The 26740-nt window shown below is 37.3% G+C and overlaps 3 protein-coding genes and 1 pseudogene across 7 annotated transcripts in view; 3 read left to right on the top strand and 1 right to left on the bottom strand.

Annotated features, from left to right (window-relative positions):
- GCFC2 (GC-rich sequence DNA-binding factor 2) overlaps positions 1–6895 on the top strand; it is a 47742-nt gene extending 40847 nt beyond the window's left edge. For all 3 annotated transcript variants that reach the window (XM_055378150.2, XM_019021120.4, XM_019021119.4), the window contains exons 15-17: positions 1029–1175; positions 5261–5385; positions 6529–6895. In XM_055378150.2, the coding sequence (XP_055234125.2) occupies positions 1029–1175; positions 5261–5385; positions 6529–6646 (390 nt within the window). In that variant the 3' untranslated portion in view covers positions 6647–6895. The remainder of the gene's footprint in view (positions 1–1028; positions 1176–5260; positions 5386–6528) is intronic.
- MRPL19 (mitochondrial ribosomal protein L19) lies at positions 506–25045 on the bottom strand. 3 transcript variants are annotated; one of them, XM_019021121.4, is made up of 7 exons: positions 24381–24563; positions 24072–24189; positions 19018–19136; positions 18622–18756; positions 16367–16548; positions 15984–16222; positions 506–734 (listed from the first exon to the last, which is right to left on the bottom strand). In XM_019021121.4, the coding sequence occupies exons 1-6, from the start codon at positions 24481–24483 to the stop codon at positions 16001–16003; spliced, it is 879 nt and encodes a 292-aa protein (XP_018876666.2). In that variant the 5' UTR covers positions 24484–24563; the 3' UTR covers positions 506–734; positions 15984–16000. The 3 variants fall into 3 exon arrangements, with proteins under 3 accessions (XP_018876666.2, XP_055234127.1, XP_004029544.3); XM_055378152.2 differs by lacking the exon at positions 506–734 and adding an exon at positions 24936–25045 and having other exon boundaries at positions 15554–16222; positions 24381–24564; XM_004029495.5 differs by lacking the exon at positions 506–734 and having other exon boundaries at positions 15554–16222; positions 24381–24734.
- Positions 19651–20383, top strand: LOC109025603 (transcription elongation factor SPT4-A-like; annotated as a pseudogene).
- EVA1A (eva-1 homolog A, regulator of programmed cell death) overlaps positions 24188–26740 on the top strand; it is a 155648-nt gene continuing 153095 nt past the window's right edge. Inside the window, exon 1 of the mRNA XM_055378158.2 lies at positions 24188–24313. The gene's annotated coding sequence lies outside the window, so the exon portion shown is untranslated. The remainder of the gene's footprint in view (positions 24314–26740) is intronic.

A 26740-nucleotide genomic window follows, 5' to 3' on the forward strand; every position in this document is an offset into this window, starting at 1 on the left:
TTGGAGCCATGGTCATGAATGGCAAGCTGCGTAAGGAGACTGGATGAAGCATGAGAAGTAGGCCAAGGACAGAACCTCGGGAAATACTAACAGAAGAGGAGAACATGGAGGCTTCAGGGAATCTGTAGAATCAATTATGAGCCTTAGGATGATCACAAGAGAATGGCCTCAAGGAAGCTAAATGAAACATTTTCAAGAATGAAGAAAAGAGTGTTAAATGCCACCAAAGAGTATTAAGAGAAAGACTGAAACACTGTTTATTGGATTTGACAATTAGAAGGATATAGGTGACCTCACCAAGAGTAGTTTTAATAGTGTGAATTAATATTTGTCATGTGGTTGAATCAGGGAAAAGGCTTTCTGGGAAGAGGGAACAACATCAACAATGAGATAAAATGTGAAAAAGCATTACATTTTAGTAAAACAGCATGTAGTTCAGCACTCAGAGTAATGAATATAGTACTGCAAAAAAAGAAACACCTTAAAATTCACAGAAAGATCTGAATTTAGTAGAGGGAAAGGACAACCAATATTTTATTAGAATTTATTATGGTTACTTAATCCAAGTTATCTTCAAACTCACAGGTGATTATAAATCTTTATGTATCAGAGGAATGAAGCTCTCAGCGTTGATTGCCTTCTCAAGGTCACATGTTGGTAATGGCGGCCCTAGTTTTGACAGTAGTTCTTTATGAATCACGTGGTCCTGTGGTCTTATACTTGATGGCCCCTGGCTTTGAGAGAAAATGGATTGGGAAGGAAGATTATTGATCTGGAAAGGCTCTAGTGAAGTTATTTGAGATAGATTTGGGGATGGTTATCCTGGAAAATGAAAATAAGATGAGCAAATACATGGAGTTTGGAAAGAATCAAGTATTTATTCAGAGATATTGTATTCTAAAATTGACAGTTCCAACACGGCTAATTGTAGTGAGAATTTTAGTTTGACCAACTCTTCATGTTTGTTAGAGACTATTACAGTTTCTCTTTGGAGAAAAGGTACATATTTACTTGATATTTTATTTTAGCTCTTCCGCAATATTCTTCTTTGGAATGGACTCCTTACAGATGACACCTTGCAAGAACTAGGACTAGGGAAGCTGCTAAATCGTTACCTTATTATAGCACTTCTCAATGCCACACCTGGGCCAGATGTGGTTAAAAAGTGCAACCAGGTAAGTTGTGAAGGAAGACTGGTTCTAATTTTATCATTTCTAAAAAATTTAGCTATTAAAATCTATTATTTAGCAAAATAATTAAATGTGTGGTACTCATATAAATATAGACAAATGGGCCAGGCACAGTGGCTCATGCCTGTAATCCCAGCACTTTGGGAGGCTGAGGCAGGCGGATTGTGTGAGGTCAGGAGTTTGAGACCAGCCTCACCAACATGGTGAAACTCCGTCTCTACTAAAAATACAAAAATTAGCCAGGTGCGGTGGCTAACACCTGTAATCCCAGCTACTTGGGTGGCTGAGGCAGAAGAATCGCCTGAACCCAGGAGGCAGAGGTTGCAGTGAGCCGCCATTGCACTCCAGCCTGGGTGACAAGAGCGAAACTCCATCTCAAAAAAAAAAATTGACAAATGAATTTAACAAAGCTAAAATGCAGAGCAGCTCTTCTGTATTTAAGAAAGAGTATACTGTTTTGAAATATCACCAGTAGGGAAAGGAAAAATTACTTAATAAATGATGCTAGATGGCTGGCTGTTTACAAAAAGAATGTTAAGTCCTCACCTCTCACAATACACCAAAAAAATTTCAGGTAAAATTTTAAAAAATGTTAAAATGAAACTATAAAATATACTAAGATGGTAAATGACTATATTTGAGAGTGACGGATTTTCTTCTAAACTTAAAGGCAAAAGAAGAAATCATGAGAAAAAGTAATAGATTTGAAAAAAATATAAAACTTTAGTGGATCAAAAAGGTATTGGGATTAATTGATTATTAAAACTGGGGAATGTGTTCATTGGGCTCATACTATTCTTTCTACTGTTGTTTGTGTTTGAAATTTTGTATAACAGAATGTTAGAAAAGTTAAGAATCTAGGAAATAAAAAGTTGTTAACGTGTAACAAGTGTTAATTTTCACATTAAATAAAAAAGCTCTTTACAATTTAAATAATTCAAATGTTCTGACTAAAAATGGCCAAAACACGTGCAACAGTCAAGTCACCTAAAAGGATATGTAAAACTAACCTTAAAATATGTGAAAATAATTAATAGTACTAATAATCAGAGAAATGGAAATTATTTATAGGAAGGATATTTACTTGACCAGTTGTGTAGGCAAACATTTTTTGGCGTTGTTGTTTTACTTACAATTTCCAGTGTTATAAACACAGGAAAACAACAGTTCCATCATTGCAGGGGCACCATTCACTGTATGCAGTGCAGTGGTTCTGGAAAACAGTCTCCTGCACTGGGGGAAGGAGGGATACAGCTCTTTTGGAGAATATTTTGGCATGATGGATACAAAACTTTTAAAGCTTATATTCTTTGACTTAGCCAAAGTAAGTTAAGTCAAAAATTAGAGATGCACATATAGATTTTAAGTACAAAGAATATTGTTATAGCATTATTTATAATAGAAAATAGTTGGAAACACCTACATATCCCTAAAAACATGATGGTCTTCTCATAAGATAAAAATGTGAAAGGAAAATAAATCTCAGAACCTGTCTCAGATACATTTGGGTTCACAAAAGTTATGTTTTTGAAGAATTTTTAAGAATATGGGAAAATAATTATTTTATAATTAAAAACACATACACACTAAACTGTTCCCAGATAGAATAGGGTCCATCTGCTTGTTCTTGCAGCCCAATAACAAGATGCAGACAGACTGGGAAAGAAAGGAGCTTATTTTTGCAACCAGTTACAGGGAAAAGGTTGTAGTAACTCACCAGACCAACTGAAAGTTACAATTTGGTTTTTTGTTTTGTTTTGTTTTGTTTTGTTTTGTTTTGTTTTCTTTAGCACTTATATGCATTCTAAGTTCCATGCTACATGGGAGAGTGCATCTACAAGTGAGAGTGTTTCATTCAGTCTGTACAATCTAACTAGCGTCTGGGGTCTGGAAAGCTTTCTCTAAAGTCTTGGAAAGTTTTTTAATCTTAAGTGGGCCCTGGTACAAAGAGTATGTGTAAGAATGCTTTTATTATTGATCAGACTTTAGGGTCTGGGAAAACTCAGGCAGGGTCTTAATGGGTTTGTTTTCGCATTCCAGTTCTTGTACTCAGGCACCAGTTTCTCTGGTTCTTTAATGTTTAACTTACACATACGTCAAAATTATAGAAAAGGGTTAGTGGAAATTGATTCATCTGGTTGCTAATGGAAACCTAGTCTGCCATAAAACTATATATCAATTACTAGCCAACCATGATTGTTCTGGCTATAGTTTTTATATCATACAGTTTTAAGCATTATATATTAAAAATTTAAATCATCATCCATGTTATGTTGTTCAGGTTTAGTTTAGTCCCCTTTGACCATAGGGTCTATTATGAAGTGGAGAAGAGGAAATATATTTACACAGCATTCTTTCCACAGCATATGGTTAGAAAACCAGGCCAAGAAAATCGACTTTTAGTGCTGGGATCATTAACGCAAAAGCTACGTGGTTAAATGAGAATTTTACTGAGACTTGTAATACAAAACAAGGGGAAAACAAGTGCAAATGACATTCAATAGTAAAGGGTGGTTTTAAAACTTTTAAAAAGAGTTTACATAACAAAACTTGTAGGATCTTCTGCCTTAGGCAGTCAGTGTGTCAGTATTTTTCCTGAATAGTTGAAACAGGTGATTAAGGAGTAGAATTCTTTTTCCTCAACCATGTTTTAAATGCTGACCAATCTTAGAAAGAGCGCATTCCAGAACCTTTATTTAATATACTGTATAATATATAGGGTGCATTTTAATTTTTCCCCAACTCTCTGCTTTCTATATTGATCTTGATGTTACCAAATGTAGCATAATCTGTATGATTATCTAGGAATTTCCTTGAATAGTGTGATATTGTGACAGGCCAGGTTTCCATTAGCAAACAGAACGATCAGTTTCCAAGAACCCGTTACTATAACGTTAATGAAAGTGTAAGCTAAACATTAAAAAACTGGAGAAACTGGTGCCTGAGTACAAAACTGGAATGCAAAAACCAACCCATTAAGAACCTGCCTGGGTTTTCTCAGCCCCTGAAATCTGATGGAATAATAAAAGCATTCTTACACATACACCTCATTCTGTCTTAAGATTAAGAAACTTTCCAAGACTCTCGAGAAAGCTTTCCAGACCCTAGTCCCTAGCTAAAGATGAGATAGAGATTGAATGCAACACTCCCACTTGCAGTTACAATCCCACACGTAGCACAGAGCTTTATATACAAGCACTAGAAAAAAGCTTAGAACTTTGAGTTGGTCTGGTGAGTTACTCTGACCTCCCTTCTTTCCCAATTGTCTGCATCTCGTTTTCGGACCTCAAGAACAGGCAGCCATACTTTGTTCTCTCCAGGAACAATATCAAGTTTTTTTTCCTTTCTCCCCTTTTCCCTCCCTTCTTTACCCTTGTTTCTGCTATGAGGAAGTTTTTTTTTTTTTTTTACTTTTTAAATTTTTTCTAACATTTTTCTGTTTTTACCAAAACTTTTCTCAAAATCTTGTATTACTCTTAGGATGACAATGATAAAATGTAATTTCCATTTCCAAAAGAAAAATTGAATGCACCTACATTGATTCATTCTGCTGCTTTACAATTAAGGCAATGTATTACATTGATAGAAGATTAAAAACATAATTAATTTATCTTTCATTCTTTGTATCTTAGAATCACCCATTTGGTTCCTTAACTCCATATAGATCATATGCTAGGCCACCCAATTTCTTTATAAAATAATAGTGAATGTATGTATTTTAGAGTTGTATTGACCAAATATTTTGTATCTAGACATTTTTGGTTTTTAGTTGTAAATTATGTTTTGTACAGATTTAATGACTCACAAATACAAGAATATAGAAAGAATTACTAGTACTACCAGGGAGTGTTCATAGAGAGTAGTGTATTTTAAGTTCTTAGCATTAAAGAATGAATTTCCAAAATATATGTAGCCTTGGACACAAAGGGAAATTTTTAGAAATTTTTATTTAACCACAAACTATAAAATGGGGAGAATGATACTCAGCTTACAGTATCATTATGAGATTATGTTAGCAAGATTTCTTAGATAACTGTCATTGTAAACCAGCCATGTGTTTTGATTAACAGGTAGCAGCATGTCTACCAGAAAAATGGTTTGAAAATTCTGCCATGAGGACATCTATTCCACAGCTAGAAAACTTCATTCAGTTTTTATTGCAGTCTGCACATAAATTATCTAGAAGTGAATTCAGGTAATGCATATTTTATTTTCACTTCTATAAACAGAGTTCATGGATTCTGTATGCTCTCAACAATTTTTAGAAAGATTTGTATTTTTACTGTACTTTTAAAAATTTGTTAAAACTTTGTAGAGTTAGTAGATATTTTTATGGTTACCTTTGGGATGGCTTATGCATATTCATATTTTAAAATGTAAATCTCCCCCAAATTAAGCAAATTCAAAAAACTATAGCACAGGGGAATATAGAATTAAAACTATAAATCAAAAACATTTTATTAAGCACTTTTTAAATGTGTTTTTAATTTTCCTGTCCATTTTTAGAGACTCAACAGTTGTTAAGTACAGGTCTCCAGCTTGGTATTTATCCAGCAGTAGCTAGCTCTCTGTTCTGAATGTTTCATTCACAGCACCAGCTGTTTGGGGGCTTAAATACACTGGTATTCCTGTTAACTCCCTCTCCAAAAAAAATTTTTAAGACCAGATTTGGCCGGGCATGGTGGCTCACGCCTGTAATGTTAGCACTTTGGGAGGCTGAGGCAGGAGGATCACTTGAGCCCAGGAGTTTGAAAACAGCCTGGGAAACATAGCAAGACCCTGTCTCTAGAACAAAAAATTTAAAAATTAGCTAGGCATGGTGGCATGCGCCTGAGTCCCAGCTACTGAGGATGCAGAGGTGGGAAGATTGCTTGAGCCTGAGAGGTTGAGGCTGCAGTGAGCTATGATTGTGCCACTGTACTCCAGTCTGGCCAGCAGAGCAAGACCAAGTCCCTTTAAAAAAAAAAAAAATCAGATTTGTATTATTTGCTAATGTCATGATGTGTGAATATACTCCCACCATTGCTTCCACCACAATGTCTCATACAAGCTAATAGCAACGCAGCACTACTGAAATTTCTGATAGACTTACTATATGCTTTTCTACCTTTTACAGTAATTCACATTGAAATTTGCCAGAATACATCCACTAATGATCTGTATTTGAACTTTATAATTAAGTGGAGTGGCAGCATCTCTCTGTGTTTTATGCTACTTTAGATATTGGCTTAAGGTAAAGCTTTTGTTTTAGATTAACAACTGATGAGCAGGTTCTGAATTGACCGCTGTTCCCTCATACATTGCATTTTTAAAGGGAGAAATTTGTTTTGTTTTTCAGGGATGAAGTTGAAGAAATAATTCTTATTTTGGTGAAAATAAAAGCTTTGAATCAAGCAGAATCCTTCATAGGAGAGCATCACCTAGACCATCTTAAATCACTAATTAAAGAAGATTGAATAAACTTTATTGGAAAATGCTAAAATTTTAATATAGTTACACTCAGTTCCTTTGTTTGAGAAGAAGCTGGTGCCTCTCTCTTCTTTATTCCCTGTAATAGAAGGTAGGATTTGAAAAAAAGCAAGACTCCACCTCTGTATTCCCCCCGTGCTTTACCTTCTGGCATCATGAAAAGCTGCCATGATTCTGTGGTGTTCTAAGGAATTAAATGCACTGGAGCTTTAAGAGCTCAACGTGTTTCCCTTTGATTCTTTTGGCTGGTCTTTCAATTTTCTTAAGAGGGGAACTGGAGAAACCTTGCTAAAGGTTTTAGCTTAAGTGAGCATGCTAATAAGTCTTCTGTCCTGAACCACAATAATATCTTTTAGTTCTCTTTAACTACCTTTATTTAAAAATAAGTCAATATGAAAATCTCAGTTGGAGTGAATTATTTGCTAAGTATTAAATGATTAAGGCATGTGCCGATTGTCAAATTATCCTTTAGAAATCTGTACCAATTTAATGTACCAACATAAGCATAAGTGAGTGCCAATGAATCCCTACCAGCAGTAGTTATTATCCTTTTTAAAAATGCATTGAAAATTTGAAAGGTAAAAATCTTATTTTAATAGCTTATTTTGTGTTGGCTATTAGAGAGTAAACATATTGGTTTTGGCCATTTGTAATTATTTCTGAAATATCCATCTTTTTCTTATGGACTTTAAGACCTTTATATTTTTAAAGATATTGATTTTTTGCCCATGCTTGTGGCAGAAGTTTTCCTTATTTGCCATTTTTCTTCTATTTTTTTTTTTATTGTATTTTTTGAGACAGGGTCTGGCTCTGTCACCCAGGCTGGAGAGTAGTGGCACAATCTCGGCTCACTGCAACCTCTGCCTTCTGGGCTCAAGCAATCCTCCCACTTCAACCTCCCAAGTAGCTGGGACTATAGGCATGCACCACCATGCCCAGCTGATTTTTGTATTTTTTTGTAGAGATGGGGTTTCGTGACATTGCCCAGGCTGGTCTCGAACTCTTGAGCTCAAGCAGTCTACCCACCTTGACCTCCCAAAGTGCTGGGATTACAGGCTTAAGCAACCATGTTTGGCCTTTCTTTTAAATTTGTTGATGTTTTTTGAAGCATTAAGTCTTACTTATTAGCAAGTTACTATTTTCTTTTTTTTGTCATTGGTGGTAGGACTAAGAAGGAAACATATTTTTAAATACTCACAACATGTGATTCATTTTCTGATAAAATATTTGTCTAATAAGACAGAGGCAAGATAATTTAATCAAAAGAAATTAAGAAAATTTTCCAAAAATGTTAGTTTACTAGTAATTTTTCTAAGTCTACTTATTAAATAACTTAACGGAAACTGTAAATATATTTTGCAAATTGTTGTCCAAAAGATAATTGGAAAAAATTGAATATATTGTAGGATTTGAATATACAGCCTACTTTTATGTCACCCCTACCTTCAGAACTACATATAATTTATTTTAGGAGTTGGATTTGTTATGTCTGTTGCAGTGAGGACTTGTGATTCACTGGTATGAAGAATTTTTTGATGTTTATATTAGTAACAAAATTATACAAGAATAGAATCTCATCTAGAAAATGCAAACCATTGTTGAAAAGCAGTTAGCATTTCCACACAACCGCTGTCCCCAGAGGTAACTGCTGTTTTCATTTTAATGTTATCCTTTTAGACCTTTTCTGTATTTACAAAAATGTTATGTGTTTCTATGTGTACATAAAGTTTTGGGTTTTTTTTTTTACATAAGTGGCAGACACTTTATTGCACATGAAATTTGTAATTTTTTTCTATTTAAGTACACATTTGGAAATTATCCTCTGACTTTTGGATTTTTAACTAAAGATATGTTGGACATGTTCCTTTATATTTTTAAGTTCAGCACAGAAACTTTCCTACCTTTTTGTGGAAGATAAAATATTAAAACTGCTTTCAAAACTACAAATTGACTTAAACTGCTATAGTAATTTTCAATTAAATTTCATTATACCTGGAGTTTGAACGTCAAGGCTTTTATCATATACTGTAATTCGAAAATTTACCTAAATCTCAATGTAAAATTCTTTTTTTTCTTATTACTATGAAATGGATGGAATAAGGAGGGGGAACACAACTAGCAAGAAGAAAACATTGGGTTGGCAATTGATATCACATCTTAATTCTTTCCCTGAATTTCTTTCAGCTTTTTGTTCACATAAAGAATGTGAAATTTTTACAGAATCAGACAGATGACTTTAAAGAAATTTTTTTCATGATGGAAAAAATCACCTCAATTGATTTTTCCATTTCTTAGGTCCTTGAATAAATGATACTTAGGTATACCTCAGAAATGCCATATATGATACAAATCCTGCAAAAGACATTATGAGAAAATACCAGCAGTATCTATCATGAATGTAGAAATAAAAGTCCTTAAAATAATTAGCAAATCAAATCCAGCAATGTATAAAAAAGATAATAGGGTTTATTCCTGGAAAGTAAGGTTGTTTTAACATTAGTCAACCAGTGTAATCACTCACGAACAGAATAAAGGAGAAAATCCACATCTCGATGACTGCAGAACCAGTCATCTCAATTATTACAGAAAAAGTGTTTGACAAAATTCAGCACCCCCTCATACTACAAAAACCTTTCAACAAAGTAGGAATATAAATTCCTCAATCTGATAAAAGGCATCTGTGAGAAAAATCTATACCTAACATCATATATAATGGTGAAATATTAAAGCAAGGATGTCTGCTCTCACCATTTCTGTTCAACATTGTTCTAGAAGACATAGTCATACAATCAGTCAAGATAAAAGAAGGCATAAACATTGAAACACAAGAGTTAAGATAGTCATTAGTTGGCCAGACATCCCAACACTTTGTGAGACTGAGCTGGGAGGATCGTTTGAGGCCAGCAGTTCAAGATCAGCCTTGGCAACAAGCTTGTTGTAAACATTAAGAGAAATGAAATGTCTTGTACAGCATCGGCACATAGGAGCCTTCTAATGAGGAGCCTATCCCTGAAAAAGTGAAAGATATATCATTTTTCTAATCCTTCGAATAGGATAAACTAAGTTTTTGATCTCTCTGAGTTATTCAAAAGGCTCAGGGATTTATTTCCCATCACAACACTACAAGGTAGTTTAGAAAATATACATACTTGAGCAACATGGTGGAGTAGGCACATTGAAAAACAAGCAGGGGCTGGGTGTGGTGGTTCACGCGTGTAATTGCAGCACTTTGGGAAGCTGAAATGAGAGGATGGCTTGAGGCCAGAAGTTCAAGACCAGCCTGGTCAGTATAGTAAGACCCCAATCTCTAAAAAATATATATATATTTTTTTAAACCAGGAACAGGCATAGCCAATTTTATCAGAACTCTGAAAAACAGTAAAAAGTTTATAGCAATGAAGCAAATGCTGAGTCAAGAACAGGCAACTTTAAAATGGCGAGAAAGCTTTGTGACATTTCTGCTTGCCCTTCCCCCACAAGCTCCCTGGTGTTGCAGCAGTCTTGAAATCAGCAACTGCATTCTGTGTTGGACCCTGATCCCCATTTCTAGAGGAAGCTGAGCAGAACTTACAAATTCTTGTTTAAGTCTCTGGTAGCCTGTCTGGGGCTACTTAAAGGATTGACAGAGCACTCATCGTAAGCAGTAGGCAATGCTTGAAAAAAGTGTAAGGTGAACTAACAACCTGCAAACACCTGGGTCGAAAGACTATGGTCAAGATATCCAAAAAACCATCTATGTTCTGTGAGAAAAAGCTGCAAAGGAGTTTCTTTGGGAAATTAGAATATTCAACAGCACATACAGGGAGATTTAGAAAACTACGTGCATACACAGCAAGAAGCATGCTCAGACAAGATCTGCAAAGACCCTATGCTTTTGGGCCTGATTGCTAGGCTCAGTACAAGCCTGGCTAAGTATTAATGGAAAAGCCCAGCACAGAACCAATCTGCAAAGACTGGAAAGACTGGGAGAGATATTTTTCTGCTAGTTTTAACTCCTTTCAAGGAAATCTATGTCAAACTATTAAACACAAACTAAGGAACAGAGACTTCAGTGATGACACACAGAAGGAATACAGTCTTTGCAAAAATAGTTTGGAAACGACTGCAAATGTAGCAATAGACTGCTACAATCTTCAATAATAAAAATAAAACTAACTCTCAGGAAGGGGGGAATATCTGATTTTCAGGGCCACCACATTATAATGTTCAAACATACAGTTTTCAACAACAAAAAGACAGCATACAAAGACACAGGAAAGTATGACTCATTGAAAACAAAATAATGAAAACCATCCCTGAAGAAACATAGACATTGGACTTACTATGCAAAGACATTAAACAATTGTCTTAAATAAACCCAAAGAGCTAAAGGAAAACATGGACAAAGAACTAAAGGAAGAAAGAGACATGAACAAAATGAGAATATCAATAAAGACACAGACGTTATAAAAAGGAACCAAAGATAAATCTTGGAGCTGAAAAGTACAGTAACTGAAATAAATTCACTAGAGGAGTTCAACAGTTGATCTGAACAGGGAGAAGAATCAGCAAACTTGAAAAAAATAAAAAGAAGGGCAACTGCAATAATCAAGTCTGAAGAACAAAAGAGAACACAGCCTAAGAAACTGGTGAGACAGCATCAAACAGACCAACATATACATTAGGAATATTTCAGAAGGAAAAGAAAGAAGCAGTGAAAAAAACTGAAGAAATAATAGCCAAATATGTCCAAAATTTGATAAAAGACATAAATCTATGACTCCAAGAAACTCAACAAACTCTACGTGGGATAAACTCAAGAGACCCACACTGAGCCGCGTTATAATCAAACTGTCAAAAGACAAAAGCTGAGCAAATCTGAAAAGCAATAAGACAGAACTGACTCATCAAGAATGAGGACTCCTCAAATTTTATAACATCTAATATCTCATGAGAAACCATGAAGTCAGAAGGTAGTGGGATGACATATTTAAAGTGCTGAAAGAAAAATACTGTTACCAAAAATTCATGTATCTGGCAAAATTATCCATCAAAAATAAGGGAGAAATCAAGACATTCTCAGATAAAACAAAAGCTGAGGGAGTTTATTACAATTAGACTTGCCCTGCAAGAAATGCGTAAGGGAATCCTTTGGGCTGAAATGGAAGGGCACTAGACAGTAACTCAAATCTATATAATGAAATAAGGATCCAAAATAAGATAAATATATTGACAAATATAAAAGTCAGTATTACTATCATACTGTTTTCTAACTCCACTTTTTATTTCCTAAATGATTTAAAAGACAAACTCATACAAATAACTATAAGTTATTTATTAGGCAATTTGTGCCATCAATAACATAAGGGGGGCAGGGGCAGAGCTTTATAGGAGTAGAGATTTTGTATGCTATTGAAGGTAAATTGGTATCAGTTTAAATTAGATTGTTTTAAGTGTAGGATGTTAACTATAATCCCCATAGCAACCACAAATAAAATATCTAACAAATATACACAAAGGGGAGTGGAAAGAGAATCAGACTAGTTCACTACAAAAAAACAGAAAAGAAGGCCATAAAGAGGAAATGAGGGACCAAAAAAGTATATGACATATAGAAGTGTTAAATGGTAGAAGAAAGTCCTTCCTTAATTACTTTAAATGCAAATGGATTAAATTTTCCAGTCAAAAGGCAGAAATTGGCAGAATGGACAGAAAAAACAAAACCAAACAAGATAGTGATATGCTGTCTACTAGAGACTAGAGCTCCAAAGACACAAATACATGGAACACATAGAAAAAGATACTCTGTGCAAAAATTTTTTTAAAAAAAGAGAACCTTAACACATTATAAACCACCTTGACCTAAGAGACATATAGAAAACTACAGTCAACAATAGCATGATAAACATTTTGCTCAAGTGTATGAGGAACATTCTCCAGGACAGACCATCTATCAGGCCACACACCAATTCTCAAAAACATTAAAATCATACTAAGTATCTTCTCTAATCACAATGGAATGAACTTGGAAATCAGTAACAAAAAAACAGTGGGAAATTCATAAACATGTAGAAATTAACACACTCAACCAGGGGATCGAAGAAGAAATCACAAGAGAAATAAAACATGACATTATCTAGCAATTCTACTCAAGATGTATACCCAAAAGAACTTAGAAACAGGCAATCAAATACATACTTGTTATGTCAATGTTTACTGCAGCATTATTCACAATAGCCAAAAGGTAGATATATCCCAGTGTTCATCAGAAGATGGATGAACAAAATGTATATACATACAATGGAATATTATTTAGTCATAAAAACAAATGAAATTCTGACACATGCCACAACATGGATGAATCTTAAGGACTGCTTGAGGCCAGGAACTCAAGACCAGCATGGGAAACATAGCAAGACCACATCTCTACAAAAAACAAAATCAGCCAGGCACAGTTAATGTGTGCCTATAGTCTTAGCTACTCAAGGAGGATTGCTTGAGCCCAGGATTTTGAGGCTGCAATGAGCTATGATCACACCACTGCACTCCTACCTGAGTGATAGAATGAGACCTTGTCTCAAAGATAAAAAGAAAGATTTGAGGTTACCTGGGGTTGGGAGAGATACAGGAATGAGGTTATTGCTCAACAGTTACAGAGTTTCAGTTTGGGGTGATAAGAAAATTTTGGAAATAGTAGTAATAATTTCACAACATTGTGATGTAATTAATGCCTCTGACTTGTAAATTTAAAATGTTTACAATGGCAAATTATGTTTTATATATATATCCTACCACAATAAAAAAAAAAGCTTTAGATTATGCACATTTAATTTTATTTCTGGGGGAAGATTTGCTTTACTTCTGGGGAAAAATTCACAAGAATTTTAAAGATATTCCTACAGAGTAAAAAGCATGATCGTTTACATGTTTTTGAGCACCTGTACTTACAAGCTGATCATACATTTGCAGAGCTTTAGGTCCTAAAATACACCCATCTACCATTCTACCAAGATTGAAGTGTGTTTATCAACACAGAAAAAGAACAGATTTTAATAGCTATCTTCTAACAAGATAAAGAGAAGAAAAATATAAGATATAGGCTCTTGTTAACCTTTTATTTTGAGAGGTTCTTTTGAGAGGTTATCTCAGCAAATAATCTAAACAAGTGAAGGATAGGATATCTATTACTTGTTGACAGTAGTTAGATGACTGTATAATCATTAGTGAAAAAGATCAAGGAAGTAGCTGAAAGCTGCTATCTGACAGACCCCTAGACAATCTCCTTCCTGGACAGACCCCTCCAGGAAGGAGATTGGAAGCCTCTATTCTAGGGAATCTGACAAAACCAAAATATTCATGTGGAGTAGGGGACTCCCAAAAAAGCCCATTCAGATAATCCTAAAGACAGCCCCTTCCCACAACCCAAAGGCTTTCTAAGCTTTTTAGTCCCTCTTTCAACCATAAGAAGACAGCCAAAGATTATCAGATATCCTGGAAAAGTCTGAAATATAGACAACAAAAAATAAATACAGAAAGAAATTTGGAGGAAATAGATGCGCAAACAATTTTAAATGAAAAAAATACATTATATTGAATACCCCTTATCTGTGAACAAATCCATAGATAAAGGCTTTTTGGTTGTAAGAAAAGGAACTTCTACAAATCAAGAAGGGGTCTTAAGATTTTAAAATACAATAGCAAAGAGTTGGAAGATTGAGCTAAAGAGCTAAAAAACAGAGACTGGGGTCAAGGGAGGGAGGTAGGAAAATAGATACCCAGTGCTGGATATCCAACATCCAAATAATAGTTGGGAGAACAAAGCAGCAGAGAATAAATCATCAACCAATGCTAAGTGTTTCCCAGAACTGACAGAAATGAGTTACTATCTGGAAGGGTTCACCTAAAACCCAATACAATGGATAAATATAGACCCACACCAAGACACATCATCATGAAATTTATGAGAAACGGAAATCAAAATGGCATTGGATTTCTCAATACAACAATAGAAACAAAGAAAACGGAGCAACAATATTTTTAAAGTCCTGAAGGAAAATTACCTCCTACCTAAACGTATAAAGTATCAATCAAACATGAGACATGCAAGGTCTCAAAAATTTTACCTCCACACAAACTTCCTCTAGAAGCTACCAAAGGATGTGCTCCAGCAAAACAAGTTAGTACTCAATAAAATGGAAAACATGGAATCCAGAAAACAGCTGAGCACAGGAAAGAAGTTAGTCCCAAGACAGCTAGGAACCAGAGGGCAGATCTGAAGGTAACTCAATGGATAGGCTGAGAGTTGCCTTCAAGATTTAGGATAGTACTGTACTTTTTAACCTGAGGAACAGTATATCCAGGTGAGTATGGACCAAATTACATGTTTTTCTTTAGCATGTGTGATTATACCCCAGCTTTCCAATCCATGCTGCATGGATCAGCAACAACACTCATATCATACCAAAGGTATTGTTTTAACCTAATCCTAAGATACAGAGTTTGATTCATCATGCTGTGAGCATCAAAAAACAGTTTACTTCCTCTAACCACATTTCTGCAACATCCAGCTACCCAGTATAATCCTGCCAGATACCTTGTGGTGAGCCTTCTGTTTAGCAGAACTCACTCATAACCTTAGCCATGAATTTGCTCAAAATTGGCCTCTGTAAACTCTCAGAGCAAGCTGAAGCCAGACTATGACCCAAAGACTGTAACGTTTCCCTTGAAGCCTTCATGCAATAATAGTAATACTGCCCCTTTATACTTGCTAACAGGTTTTTTTTTTCAGGTTTTTCAAAATTAAATATATTGTTGAAGAATATATGTGTTGGCAGTAAACTAAAAGAAATGCAAGGGAATGATTAACAAGTCAAGATGATATTTACATTTAAAAAGGAGAGAGATACAATTGCAGATTTACCGGAGTCTTCTGAGATCTTATTAAATGTTTTATTTCTTAACATTCTTAGATATTAATAAATGTTCTATTTCTTAACCTGATAGTGGGTACATGAATGTTTATTATTCTGTAAATCATATTGTGCTTAAAAAAAAAAATTCATCCCACCTATTCCCTTTGCTCAGGTTCCATGCTCATTAAAGACCATTCTGGTGATGCTCTGACTTCTATTGTAGCTTTGCCTCCAATAAGCAAATGGACATTGGACCATTTGGCATGTGTAATTTTCTTTTTAGAGTAACAAACTGGTGTACAAGTTTTATTTTAGAAAAAAAGTATTAATAAAACAATGAATGCTTAGTTCACTTAATTACTATGTTCTTATAAATGAAATTAAATTGGTCTCAAAATATATCCTCTTAGCCAATGTATCTTCTGCAACTAACCAAATTCATTCTCAGAATCAAGACCTTTTCGATGCTTCAATTTCCTTCCATATTGCAGCTTCAATTTTTGAAGTATCATATTCCCTCATCATATCAAATTCAAGCCATGGCTGATTCCACTTCTGAGCTTCTTTCATTTGCTGTTCAGTTAAACAAAGATCAAATCTGATTCCTTTAATATTAAAATTTGGACGTTCCCAGCGTTTAGACCAGGGCTTAGGCTTCATTTTTACTTTCAGCTAAGGAAGATTAAAAAAAAAATAAAAAAAAAAAATAATTAGGCTGATAGGCATGAGCAAAAATTCTTCTGAAGTTTTCATTAAGATGATTCTTTCTTTCTTATTTTATACTTGAACTTCTAGTTTCAAATGTATAACCCATACCTCATTAACAGGAACTTTTTGGTTAGGCTCTTGTACTACTGGCTTCATATTCACATCAAAAGTGCTATATTCAGGAAGGGCATCTCGTAAGTATAGCAAGCTATCATCCAGCCGTTTCTCTAATTTGACCACCTGAATCTCCTGGACCCGAGGATTATAAAGTTCAAAGCAAATCTCGACACCTAAATAGAACAGAAAACATATTCTTATAATCTAAGTCCACGTTCCTATACATGTTTCATACTGCAGTAAAAGCATTTCATAAAGGAATTAGCACAAAGTTTTGCATGTAGAAAATGTGCCGTTAATTTGAAATTTTTAAGATAAAGATTACTGAAAGAAATAGAAATAAGCTAAAATCCATTTAAAGTGAGAAAGTCTGAATTGGAATGATAGTCTAAAAAAGAAAAAATGGCTTCTAGAAATATGTTGAGTCACATATCTCTTCAATTCTCATAGTAGTAACTTCAGAGAAAGTCTGAATTCTTCCCTATGTCACGTTTTTTATCTCCCAATTACTTGAAGAAAAATCAATCTTCCATGTTAAGAGTAATAAGATTAATGGTACAAAATAAGTAAAATATTAAGTTCCAACTTTGGTTAGAAGCTCCTTTGATTAAGGATTTGTGGATTAAAGGGATGGAGAGAACTAGTTTTGCCTTTTGCCCTTTCACCTTTCACCATGTGAGGGCACAGTGCTTGGCCCTTCCAGAGCACACAGCAACAAGGCACCATCTTGGATGCAGGGAAGGAGGCCTCACCAAATACAAAACCTGCCAGCACCTTGAACTTAGATTTCCCAGCCTCCCGAACTGTGAGAAATAAATTTCTGTTCTTTCTAAATTACCCAGCCTGTAGCATTTTGTTACAACAGCACGAACAGAATAAGCCACCAGAAATATAAACCAGAGAGACCGCACAAATGCAAGCAGATGATGGTGACATGGATGAGGGTGATAGCAATGTAGAGGGAAGAACAGACAAAATTGTGATATATTTTTTGGAGACTGTGCCAAGAAAACTTGATTGACTGCATGTGTGAAAGTAAGTGGGTAGGCAGAGTGGCACCATTTATGGAAATAGAAAAGACTGTGAATGGAACACCTTGCAAGGGGAAATAAAAAGTTCTGCTTTCAACTTATGCTGGTAAGACATCCAAATAGAGTGTTGATCAGATAGTTGCATATGCAAATCTGGAACTTAAAAACGGTCAGTCCTGGAGTTATAAATTTGGAAGTTATCATTATACAGATGGTATACAAAGCCACTGGACAAGAAGGAAACACTAATGCAGGAAGCAGTGATGGGGAAGGTTGAGGCAGGTTACAATAGTCAGACATACTACAGAGAATGGCAAGAGGGAGCTAATCCTTTTTGAGTATTCTGTGTCCAGTACTTCAAATACAGTATCTCACAGTTGATTGGCTAGAACAATGTAGAGTAGAAACTATTACTATCTTAATGCTTAAAGAAAATCAAATGACTCACTCCTATGCTCATTTACTTCTATTACAAGGCCTCTCCAAGTATTTGACCTGATTGAAGGCACAAATCAATTAAGTCCTGCTGAATTCCTGCACGCACAGCCCACTAGGTCATTACAGAATAAGCAAGACAGCAACTGCTTTCACATTTTCAATTTCTTTGAAAATAAGAATACTTTGTTGTCGGAACTTCATAAAGCATACAACTTGATAAACGTAATTGTTCCTGCCATTTTAATTAATAATCTTGCTAGAGTTTTACTCCTTGTTCCTCTGCCTATTAGGCATAGTATATAAACACAATTTTGCCTTTTTAAAAATCCTCCCAAGTCATATAAGACAGTGATAATTTTGTTTTGTGTCATAACATAAAGTAAAATGTGGGTATTCATTTTAGGAGCAAGTAATTCATGAAGACATTATAGGTTTGTCTTAAAGTTTTACTCATGGGTTATTTACTCCTAAAACGAATATCCCCATACTGCTTTATAGTAATTTATTCCCCCCTTTGATGTTGCCATGGTTTACAAAGTCTACTTCTAATGACTGTTGTTCCAATAACATAAGAAGCCTTCAAGAGAAAGAAGTCCATCAACCATATTTAATCATTAACTTCAAATCTCAATCCATTCCAAAGCCACAGGCTCCACATCTTCCCTCAGAGTCTCCTTTTACTTTCAAATTTCAGATTTCTTATCCCAGGATGCAGAAACAAAAAGGAATCCTGAGATAACATTTTCTAGACAATGAAAATGATGAAATAAAACTTACCTTGTCCTTCGATAACATTCCTAAGGATGAAAGTAGCTCCAAGTCCTCTTCCTGATCTCTGAATGCAAATCCCCAGAAACTGGCTGATTTTTCCACTGGCATATGGGTCAGCTGTAGTAACACGAAGAATACTTCCTACAAATTCAAAAGAGAAGTGAACTTTTTTTTCAGCACACCCAGCTGAGAAGTAAACTTTATGTAAGATGCAGAAACAAACAAATAGCATTTCTAGATAACTTCCTAAATGTTTTAATGTGGGAATAAATACTTCACATGAGCATAACCCAGATATGTAAAAAACAATCTTCTTTTGCTTTTTAAGAAAACTAACCATCCAATCACAAAGAAACTAGCCATCCTAATTACTAATAATAAAAACATACAGCTCTTACTGACCAACATAGAACTCTGGAATGTGGAGTACTTTTCTCCTTTCTAACATATCTTTTCTTTCTATTTGAAATTTCAGAGGATCTGTTCTTCCCCTTCGAGGAATGAATTCAGGACTCAAGAACCTGTAAAAAATACAAATAAATAATTAAAAGTAAACTCAAAAGTCTGCTAGAAGAAAAATTGTTGCTTTTCAAAGAAATTAAATATGATATTGACGTGTTTTATTCTTCATTGTCTAAATAAAAGTCAATCTTATTTCTAAAACTGTTAATGCTCATGAAAATAGCTAACAATTCCTGAGTACTCACCTGGTATTTTGTTAAAAGCTTTATGAAACATCTATAGCATAAATTAATCCTTCTAGCAACCATGTGGGTTTGGTGTCATCTCCTTTTTACAGAGCAAGAAACTGAAGCTTGAAAAAGGTAAATAACTAACCCATTGCTACATTAGCTATAAATCTGTCAAATCAAGATTTAAATGTAGGTATGTTGGTCAGTCTGCAAAGCCTATAACCATTACTACAGGCCTCACACTGAGCTATACATGCTATAATAAATTATGTCAGAAAAGACATCAACATATAAATCACTAATTATAAATTGACTTTTAAAATGATCTTCCTGATCAGAGAAGATGGCCCTGGAAATGGTGCTGAAGGACCTGGGGCATCTGCAGGCTTGTTGGCTGTGTTTGCTGGTCAAGACTATAGACCAGTTTGAATATGATGGTTCTGACAACTGTAACGCCTATCTACAGACGAAGAGTAACCGAGATGGTATATGACTGCACTAGCTCTTCCTTTGATGGAATCATTGCAATGATGAGTCCAGAGGACAGCTAGGTCTCCAAGTGGCAGCGAGTCAGTAACTTTAAGCCAGGTACATATGCGGTGTCATTCACTGGTCACCTGCCCCAAGGAATCGTGTAGGAGCTGAAAAGTCGAGGAGAGAGCTACAAATCCAGAGACACAGCTGCAGCACATCATGTCCCTGAACCATTTTCTCTTCCTTGGATGACAGGTGCGGGTGGGAGGGATTTGGGTTGGTGGATTAACAGATCGAACTGAAGAGAAAGTAGGATGCTGATTTTCCTATCCATGGCCCAGGGCTGCACCTTGCCCATGGCAAGGACTCTAGGTCAAATGCCAATAAATATGAACCTCTAGAAAGTTCTTAAGGCCATGATACATTCCTCGCCTCCCTCTCCCTTTCTCTTAGGCACAGTAAAAGCTTATTTATGCTGTAAGAATCTTCCCAGAACAGCAGAGGCCCTTCTACTCCCTACTGACTGTCTCTGAGCCTTCTGTACTGCAGCCTTTCTAGTGTGCTTCCTTGCTTCCAGTCGGAAGGTGCTGTCCAGAGGCTAGGTAATCCCATCAGCTTGGTAGTCCTGGGGTCTCGTGGTTGTATCTTTCTGACCTCTAGACCTGGCACAGCAGTATCCCTTGAAGAAATCCTGGGGCTTCATAGTGCTCTTTGCTCCTTGACCATGTTTAATAATTCTTGCTTTTCCCCCTCCTCGTCTCTTTTCTTCTGTTTACCGCTCTTCCTATACCTTAGGCCAGTCTCACATCCTTGCATTTCACATTCTCCTAACTGGAGACCCTTGGGCCTTAGGCGACTGCTGGGTCCTAGTCTGCCTTGTTTGTGCCTCTGTAGGAGGTAAGTCCCTTCCTTTTCTCCTCTGGCCTAGTAGGGGACCTTGGGTAATGTCCCATTTTGGCCAAGGTGAGGTATTCGTTTTAGAATAAAAAATTCACCATAAATTCTCATTTACTTAAATTTCCACAGAAATCCTGTTAGTGTCCCCATTTTGATTTCCCTAAGTTGCTGGTTCTCCCTCTGTAAAAAGAGAATAATTAGACCCTGCCTGTTTACCTCAGGATTGTTGTGATTGTAGAAATGAAGCTATGTGAAAATTGTGTAAGTCTTACAAAGGTGAAATCCTTTTGCTTAAAAAATAATAATCTTCCTTTTTTCTTCTTTAACTGATTTTAAGCTCATTATGAAATATTTAATCTACATAAAAAGTATAAATGACAGTACAATGAATATTCATGTCTCTACCACCCACCTCAAGAAATAAATTATCAATATTATGGAAGCCCCTGTGTATTTAGGATAGTTCATTACTACCCTAAATTTCGTGATTATTCCCATGAATTTCTTTCTCTTCCTCAATTTTCTACTTTGAAAATTTTAAAGCCTACCAAAAAATAGTAATACAATGAACACCTGTAGATCTTTCATCCACTTTTACCAACTGCTAAAATTTTGCTATATTTGCTTTATATATACATATCATTTTTTTCTGAACCATTTGAAAATGTCAGCCAGGTGTGGTAGCTTACGTCTGTTATCCCAACACTTGGGAGGCCGAGGAGGGTAGATCGTTTGAGCCCAGGAGTTCCAGACCAGCCTAGGCAACATAGTGAGACCTCATTCTACAACAAAAAAATTTTTAAAATAGCCAGGCATGGTGGCGGGCACCTGTAGTCCCAGCCACTTGGGAGACTGAGTAGGGAGGGGCCCAGGAGTAGGAGCTGCAGAGCCAAGATCATGCCACTGCACTCCAGCCTGGATGACAAAGCAAGGCTCTGTCTCAAAAAAATGGAACAGCAAGGCATTTCATTCCTCAATAATTTAGAAGGCTTATGCTAAGAATAAGGACTTGCTCCTATATTATCACGATACCCTTCTGACACCTATAAAAGTCAGCATTAATTTGATAACATAATCTAATACAGAGGTATCCAATCATCTGGCTTCCCTGGGACACAATGGAGGAATTATCTTGAGCCACACATAAAAGACACCAACAATAGCTGGTAAGCTTAAAAAAAAAAAAAAGGCACAAAAAAAATCTCATAATGTTTTAAGAAAGTTTACAAATTTGTGTTGGGCCACATTTAAAGCTGTCCTGGGCTGTGGGTTGGACAAGCTTGATCTACTATAGAGTTCATACTCAAATGTATGTCATTATCCTGGGAAGGTATTTTACATCTATTCGTTGCCCAATTCAACATACAATCAAGCTTCACACATATTTGGTCATTAGTCTGTCAGACTAGGACTTTTCTCCAACTTTGTATTTTTATAACATTAACTTTTTTAAACAGTCAAGGCCTACTATCTCATCTCTGGATTCTGGATTGTTTCCACATGCCTAGACTAAGGTTAAATAATTTTAGTAAGAATATTACAGGGAGATGATGTGAACAACTTATTCTGTCACATCAGGAGACACATAATATCAACTGGTACCAATACTGGTAAAGTTAGGTTTGACTGTTTGGCAAAGTTTCAGAAGGCCCCCCCTTACATTTCTTTTTACTTTTCATATGCATGTATGTCTGGGCAACATATATTGTTTCGTATAATTTTGTTTTTGTTTTTTTCTGAGACGGAGTCTTGCTCTATTGCCCAGGCTGGAGTGCAGTGGCACGATCTCGGCTCACTGCAACCTTGGCATCCTGGGTTCAAGCAATTCTTCTGCCTCAGCCTCTCGAGTAGCTGGGATTATAGGCACATGCCACCACACCTGGCTAATTTTTTTTTTTTTTTGTACTTTTAGTAGAAATGGGGGTTTCGCCATGTTGGCCAGGCTGGTCTCGAACTCCTGACTTCGTGATCTGCCCTCCTCGGCCTCCCAAAGTGCTGGGATAACAGGCGTGAGCCACTGCACCCGGCCTATAGTTTTAAAACTTCATAAAAATAGCATCCTACTACATTAATGATTCTAAAGGTTTTTTTACACACAGATTTGTGAAAATCTTCCATGTTTAAAAGTGAGCTCTAATTCACTCATTTTTCACTGCTATACAATATTCTGTCATATGAATGTATTTGCCTGTTCACCTACTGATGGATATCTAGGCTGCCTCTAAATTTTGTTACAAAAAATACTGTTACATTCATTCTCGTGCTTATCTCCTTGTACATACATGTTAGGAGTTTAAGTTGTGTGCTTTCTGAGTGAGAAGGTATACATACACAACTTAAACTTAGTAAATTCTGTCAAATTGTTCTCTAGAGCATATAATTTACATTCCTATTTAAGTGAATTCTATTAAATGCCACCGTTTAAAAGAGATATTCCATTTCTACCTTCAAAAGCAAAGTTTTATAAAGAAATATTTTCTGAATCTCTTAGTTCTCTAACTCCAAGTTTACTTCTATTTAAATCCGTGGAATATTTTAAATGTTAAAAAAAAAAAAAAAGAAAAAAAAAAGCCAGGCGTGGTACCAGTAGTTCCAGCTACTCTGGAGCCTGAGGCGGGAGGATCACTTGAGCCCAGAAATTTGAGGCTGCAGTGAGCTAAAATCACCACTGCACTCCAGCCTGGGAGACTGAGAGAGACTCTGTCTAAAAAAAATTTAAAAAATAAAAAAATTAAAAATCCCAGAAGTAATCCAATCAACAATCTACAGCCCTTTCAAAAAGCCTATAATCATATCAGGTTTTTCCTCTGAAAACTGGCTTTTTAAAAAGATTGCTACATAGCTCTCTTTTCAGACCTTAAGTCCTTTAAATTTACATGTACCTCCAAGATTACCACCATTCATATAAGTTTTTATTCACACTGTTTTGATGAGTAAGTTTCAGACACAATTTAGTGGCCAGTTTTACTGTGCTTTGTCTGCCAAAACTTCCAAGCTAAACCATAGCAAATTTTTTGAGCTGGCCAATCGATTCCTATCCAGGGTTAAGGGTCTTTTGAGAGAAAAGAAGAGCTCTTGGACGTAAACAGGTATAAACAGGATGTACCTCAGAGAAAAACTCTGGTACAGGACAAACACCACAGAGAAAAGAGTTTAAAATATGGGGAATCCCTACTTGAAGTTCTGACTCAATAAAACTGCAAAGAAGTTCAATGCTGGCTTGGGGAGAAGTGAGAAAGAAAGAACAGTGTGGTGCGCTGGCTCTTGAATCCTACACACCTGCTCGTGCAGGGGGAGGTGCAGCCCCCACCTTAGAGCCGGGACCTCGAACGCGAACGCGCTCACGCGCGCACCGACCCCAGTTGCCGGCCTAGCGCCAGGGCAGTGCCTCACCTGCGTTCCGCTTCCACGGGGCGGTGCTTGTCCACGATGACCGGTTTCGGCGGCGGTTGGAACGCACCGGGCTCGGAAGGCCCAGTGCTCTGCTGCCGGACAGGCCCCGCGTGGACCCCTGCGGGAGCGGACGACGGAGGTCAGGACTCTCGTGCCAACCCTGAGATCCCGCAGAGCCCCGCAATCTCCCCCAACCCGGCATCCCACGGGGGACCAACGCTGGGGTTGCCTCTGATCTCCAGGTTCGCCTCCCCCATCCTGACCCTGGGCCCCTAACGCGCCCCAGCTCGCAAGTCCCGCTCCACTTACTGCAGGCGATAGAGGCCGGCGGGGGGAGCAGAGTCCTGGCGGCTTGGAAACTCCGGCCTAGGCCCATTGCAGCCCAGTGCCCCGCTGCAATGCAGGCCGCCATGCCAGCTAGCTCACGTCAAGACTACAGCTCCCAGTAATCAGTGCGACGAGGCTGTTGCTGTCTGCAACCATATGGCGGCTGCTGTGGGACAAAATGGATAAGTCTCTCCTCGCTCCTTTCCTGATGTCTTAGGAAAAGTGCACGTTTCTCTAGTTCCCCGTAATGCGCCAAGTTACACCCCTCCACAGGGGTGTTTTCCCGGCCTAGAAAGCTTTTTCCTCCCCCTATGAATCCACTCTATCTTCTCAGACAAGCTTTCGCTATGCGAAAATCCCATTGTAGGCCGTCTTTCCCACTAGGTGCCTTCGATTGGCAGCTCTGATCTCATTTGCAATTCTTTCTTGTGTAATTATTAGATTAGTATTTAAATCTGCCATTATACTATAATGAGGCAAGGGAAGGGATAAAGTCTTCTTTTTGCTCACCATTTTATCCCAGCACCTAGCACCTACCTGGGCCCTCACTAACTTCTTTTGTTTTGTTGAGACAAGGTCTTCCTCTGTTACCCAGGCTGGAGTGCAGTGGCGCGATCATGGCTCTGCAGCCTCCAACTCCTGATCTCAGGAGATCCTCTCACCTCAGCCTCCCGAGTAGCCAAGACTACAGTCTCGCACCATCACGCCCAGCTAATTTTTCTAATTCTTTGTTGAATGCACAGAAAAGAGAATAGAATAGTTCCTGACAGAACTGCTGGCCCATAGTCCTTGAGACTACAGAAAGCATTAATCCTTTGAGGAACCCAAATGAATTTGGGCTGGGCAACTGTGGGTATGGATAGGTGGGAGAAGTAAAGCTGGAAAAGGTAAATTGTAAGTCTTGTTAAGAAATTTGGAAAATGACTGGGCGTGGCCAGGCATGCCTGTAATCCCAGCACTGTGGGAGGCCGAGACAGGACGGTCCCTTGAGCTCATGAGTTGGAAACCAGCCTGGGCAATATAGTGAGACCGTATCTCTAAGAAACAAACACACAGCCGGGCGCAGTGGCTTACGCCTTTAACCCCAGCATTTTGGGAGGCCGAGGCGGGCGGATCGCCTGAGGTCAGGAGTTTGAGACTAGCCTGGCCAACATGGTGAAACCCCGTTTCTACCAAAAATAAAAAAAATTATCCGGGTGTGGTGGCAGGCTCCTGTAATCCCAGCTACTTGGGAGGCTAAGGCAGGAGAATCGCTTGAACCTGGGAGACAGAGGTTGCAGTGAGCCGAGATCGCGCCATTGCAACAAGAGCGAAACTCCGTCTCAAAAAAAAAACAGAAAAAGAAACACACACAAAAAAAGAAATTTGGAATTTGTTATTTCAGCAGTGGTTATATAATATAAGGATTGAACACTTAGAGTAATGTGATAATTTAACTACGTAATAGTCATTCCAGTTGCATTAATGTCCCAAAGCTACCTCAAATTCAGCCTATCCGTACTGAGTTCATCTTTTTCAGCTCCAGACTTCCTTCCCAGTATTGGCTATCTCAAGGAATGGCTTCAGCATCCACTCTCTTGCCTAAGCCAAAAATCTCAGTGCCATTCTTGATTCCTCCCTGTCTCCCCCTGGATGAAGTTCCAAAAACTGTGCCTGACACCGTCAAATATCTCAGGAATCCATATACTTTCTCATCCTCCCATCCATATTTCCAATCTAGGTCAACATTTTTTCTCTCTTCAGGATCCCTGGAGATCCCTGCAACAGCCTTCTCATTAGTCTTCTTGCCTCTGGTTACCTCCAGTCCTTCACGCAGCAACCAAAAAAAGATGGCTCAGAAACGCATACCCTGTTCTTTCCTTTCCCCAGTTTAAAGCCTTACTGTTTACTTTTGACAGAAGTCAAATGCTCAAAAAAGCAACCAACCTCTGCAGCTTGGCCCCTATACTCTGACTTGCCATCCTGAAGAACATGAGCTGTTACATCAGCCTGAGGAACAGGGCCATGTTTTGAGCACAGAATTCAAGATGCTGTGAAGAAAGACAGGGCCTTCTATTTTAACTCTAGCTTCTTTGATTAGAACAAGAATTTATTCTATAAATGACAAGGAATCTCACAACCAAAATTTCAGATGAGCAATATTTTGGCTCTTCTACCTACCCGAAAAACTAGACTTCAAGCCCTTAAGAGTAAAAGGGAAGAGAGGCAAAGATAATCATGACTGGCAGTGGTGAAGATTTTTCTGTATTAACCATGCCCAGAACACGTGGCCTTCACTCTTGCTGGGATTGGTCCTACAGGTAGGGGCAGAGAAATAAAAGACAGACCTTCACAGGAGGACA

Source organism: Gorilla gorilla, chromosome 12, assembly GCF_029281585.2.
Source record: "Gorilla gorilla gorilla isolate KB3781 chromosome 12, NHGRI_mGorGor1-v2.1_pri, whole genome shotgun sequence".
Classification (NCBI taxonomy): Eukaryota; Metazoa; Chordata; class Mammalia; order Primates; family Hominidae; genus Gorilla; species Gorilla gorilla.

Excerpts from the sequence above, each read along its gene's own strand:
- MRPL19 (XM_019021121.4), bottom strand. The coding sequence starts at position 24,483 with ATGGCGGCCTGCATTGCAGCGGGGCACTGGGCTGCAATGGGCCTAGGC. Across the intron at positions 24,190-24,380 it reads GCCGGCCTCTATCGCCTGCA|GGGTCCACGCGGGGCCTGTC; the intron begins GTAAGTGGAGCG and ends CCGCTCCCGCAG. Across the intron at positions 18,757-19,017 it reads CATTCCAGAGTTCTATGTTG|GAAGTATTCTTCGTGTTACT; the intron begins GTCAGTAAGAGC and ends TTGAATTTGTAG.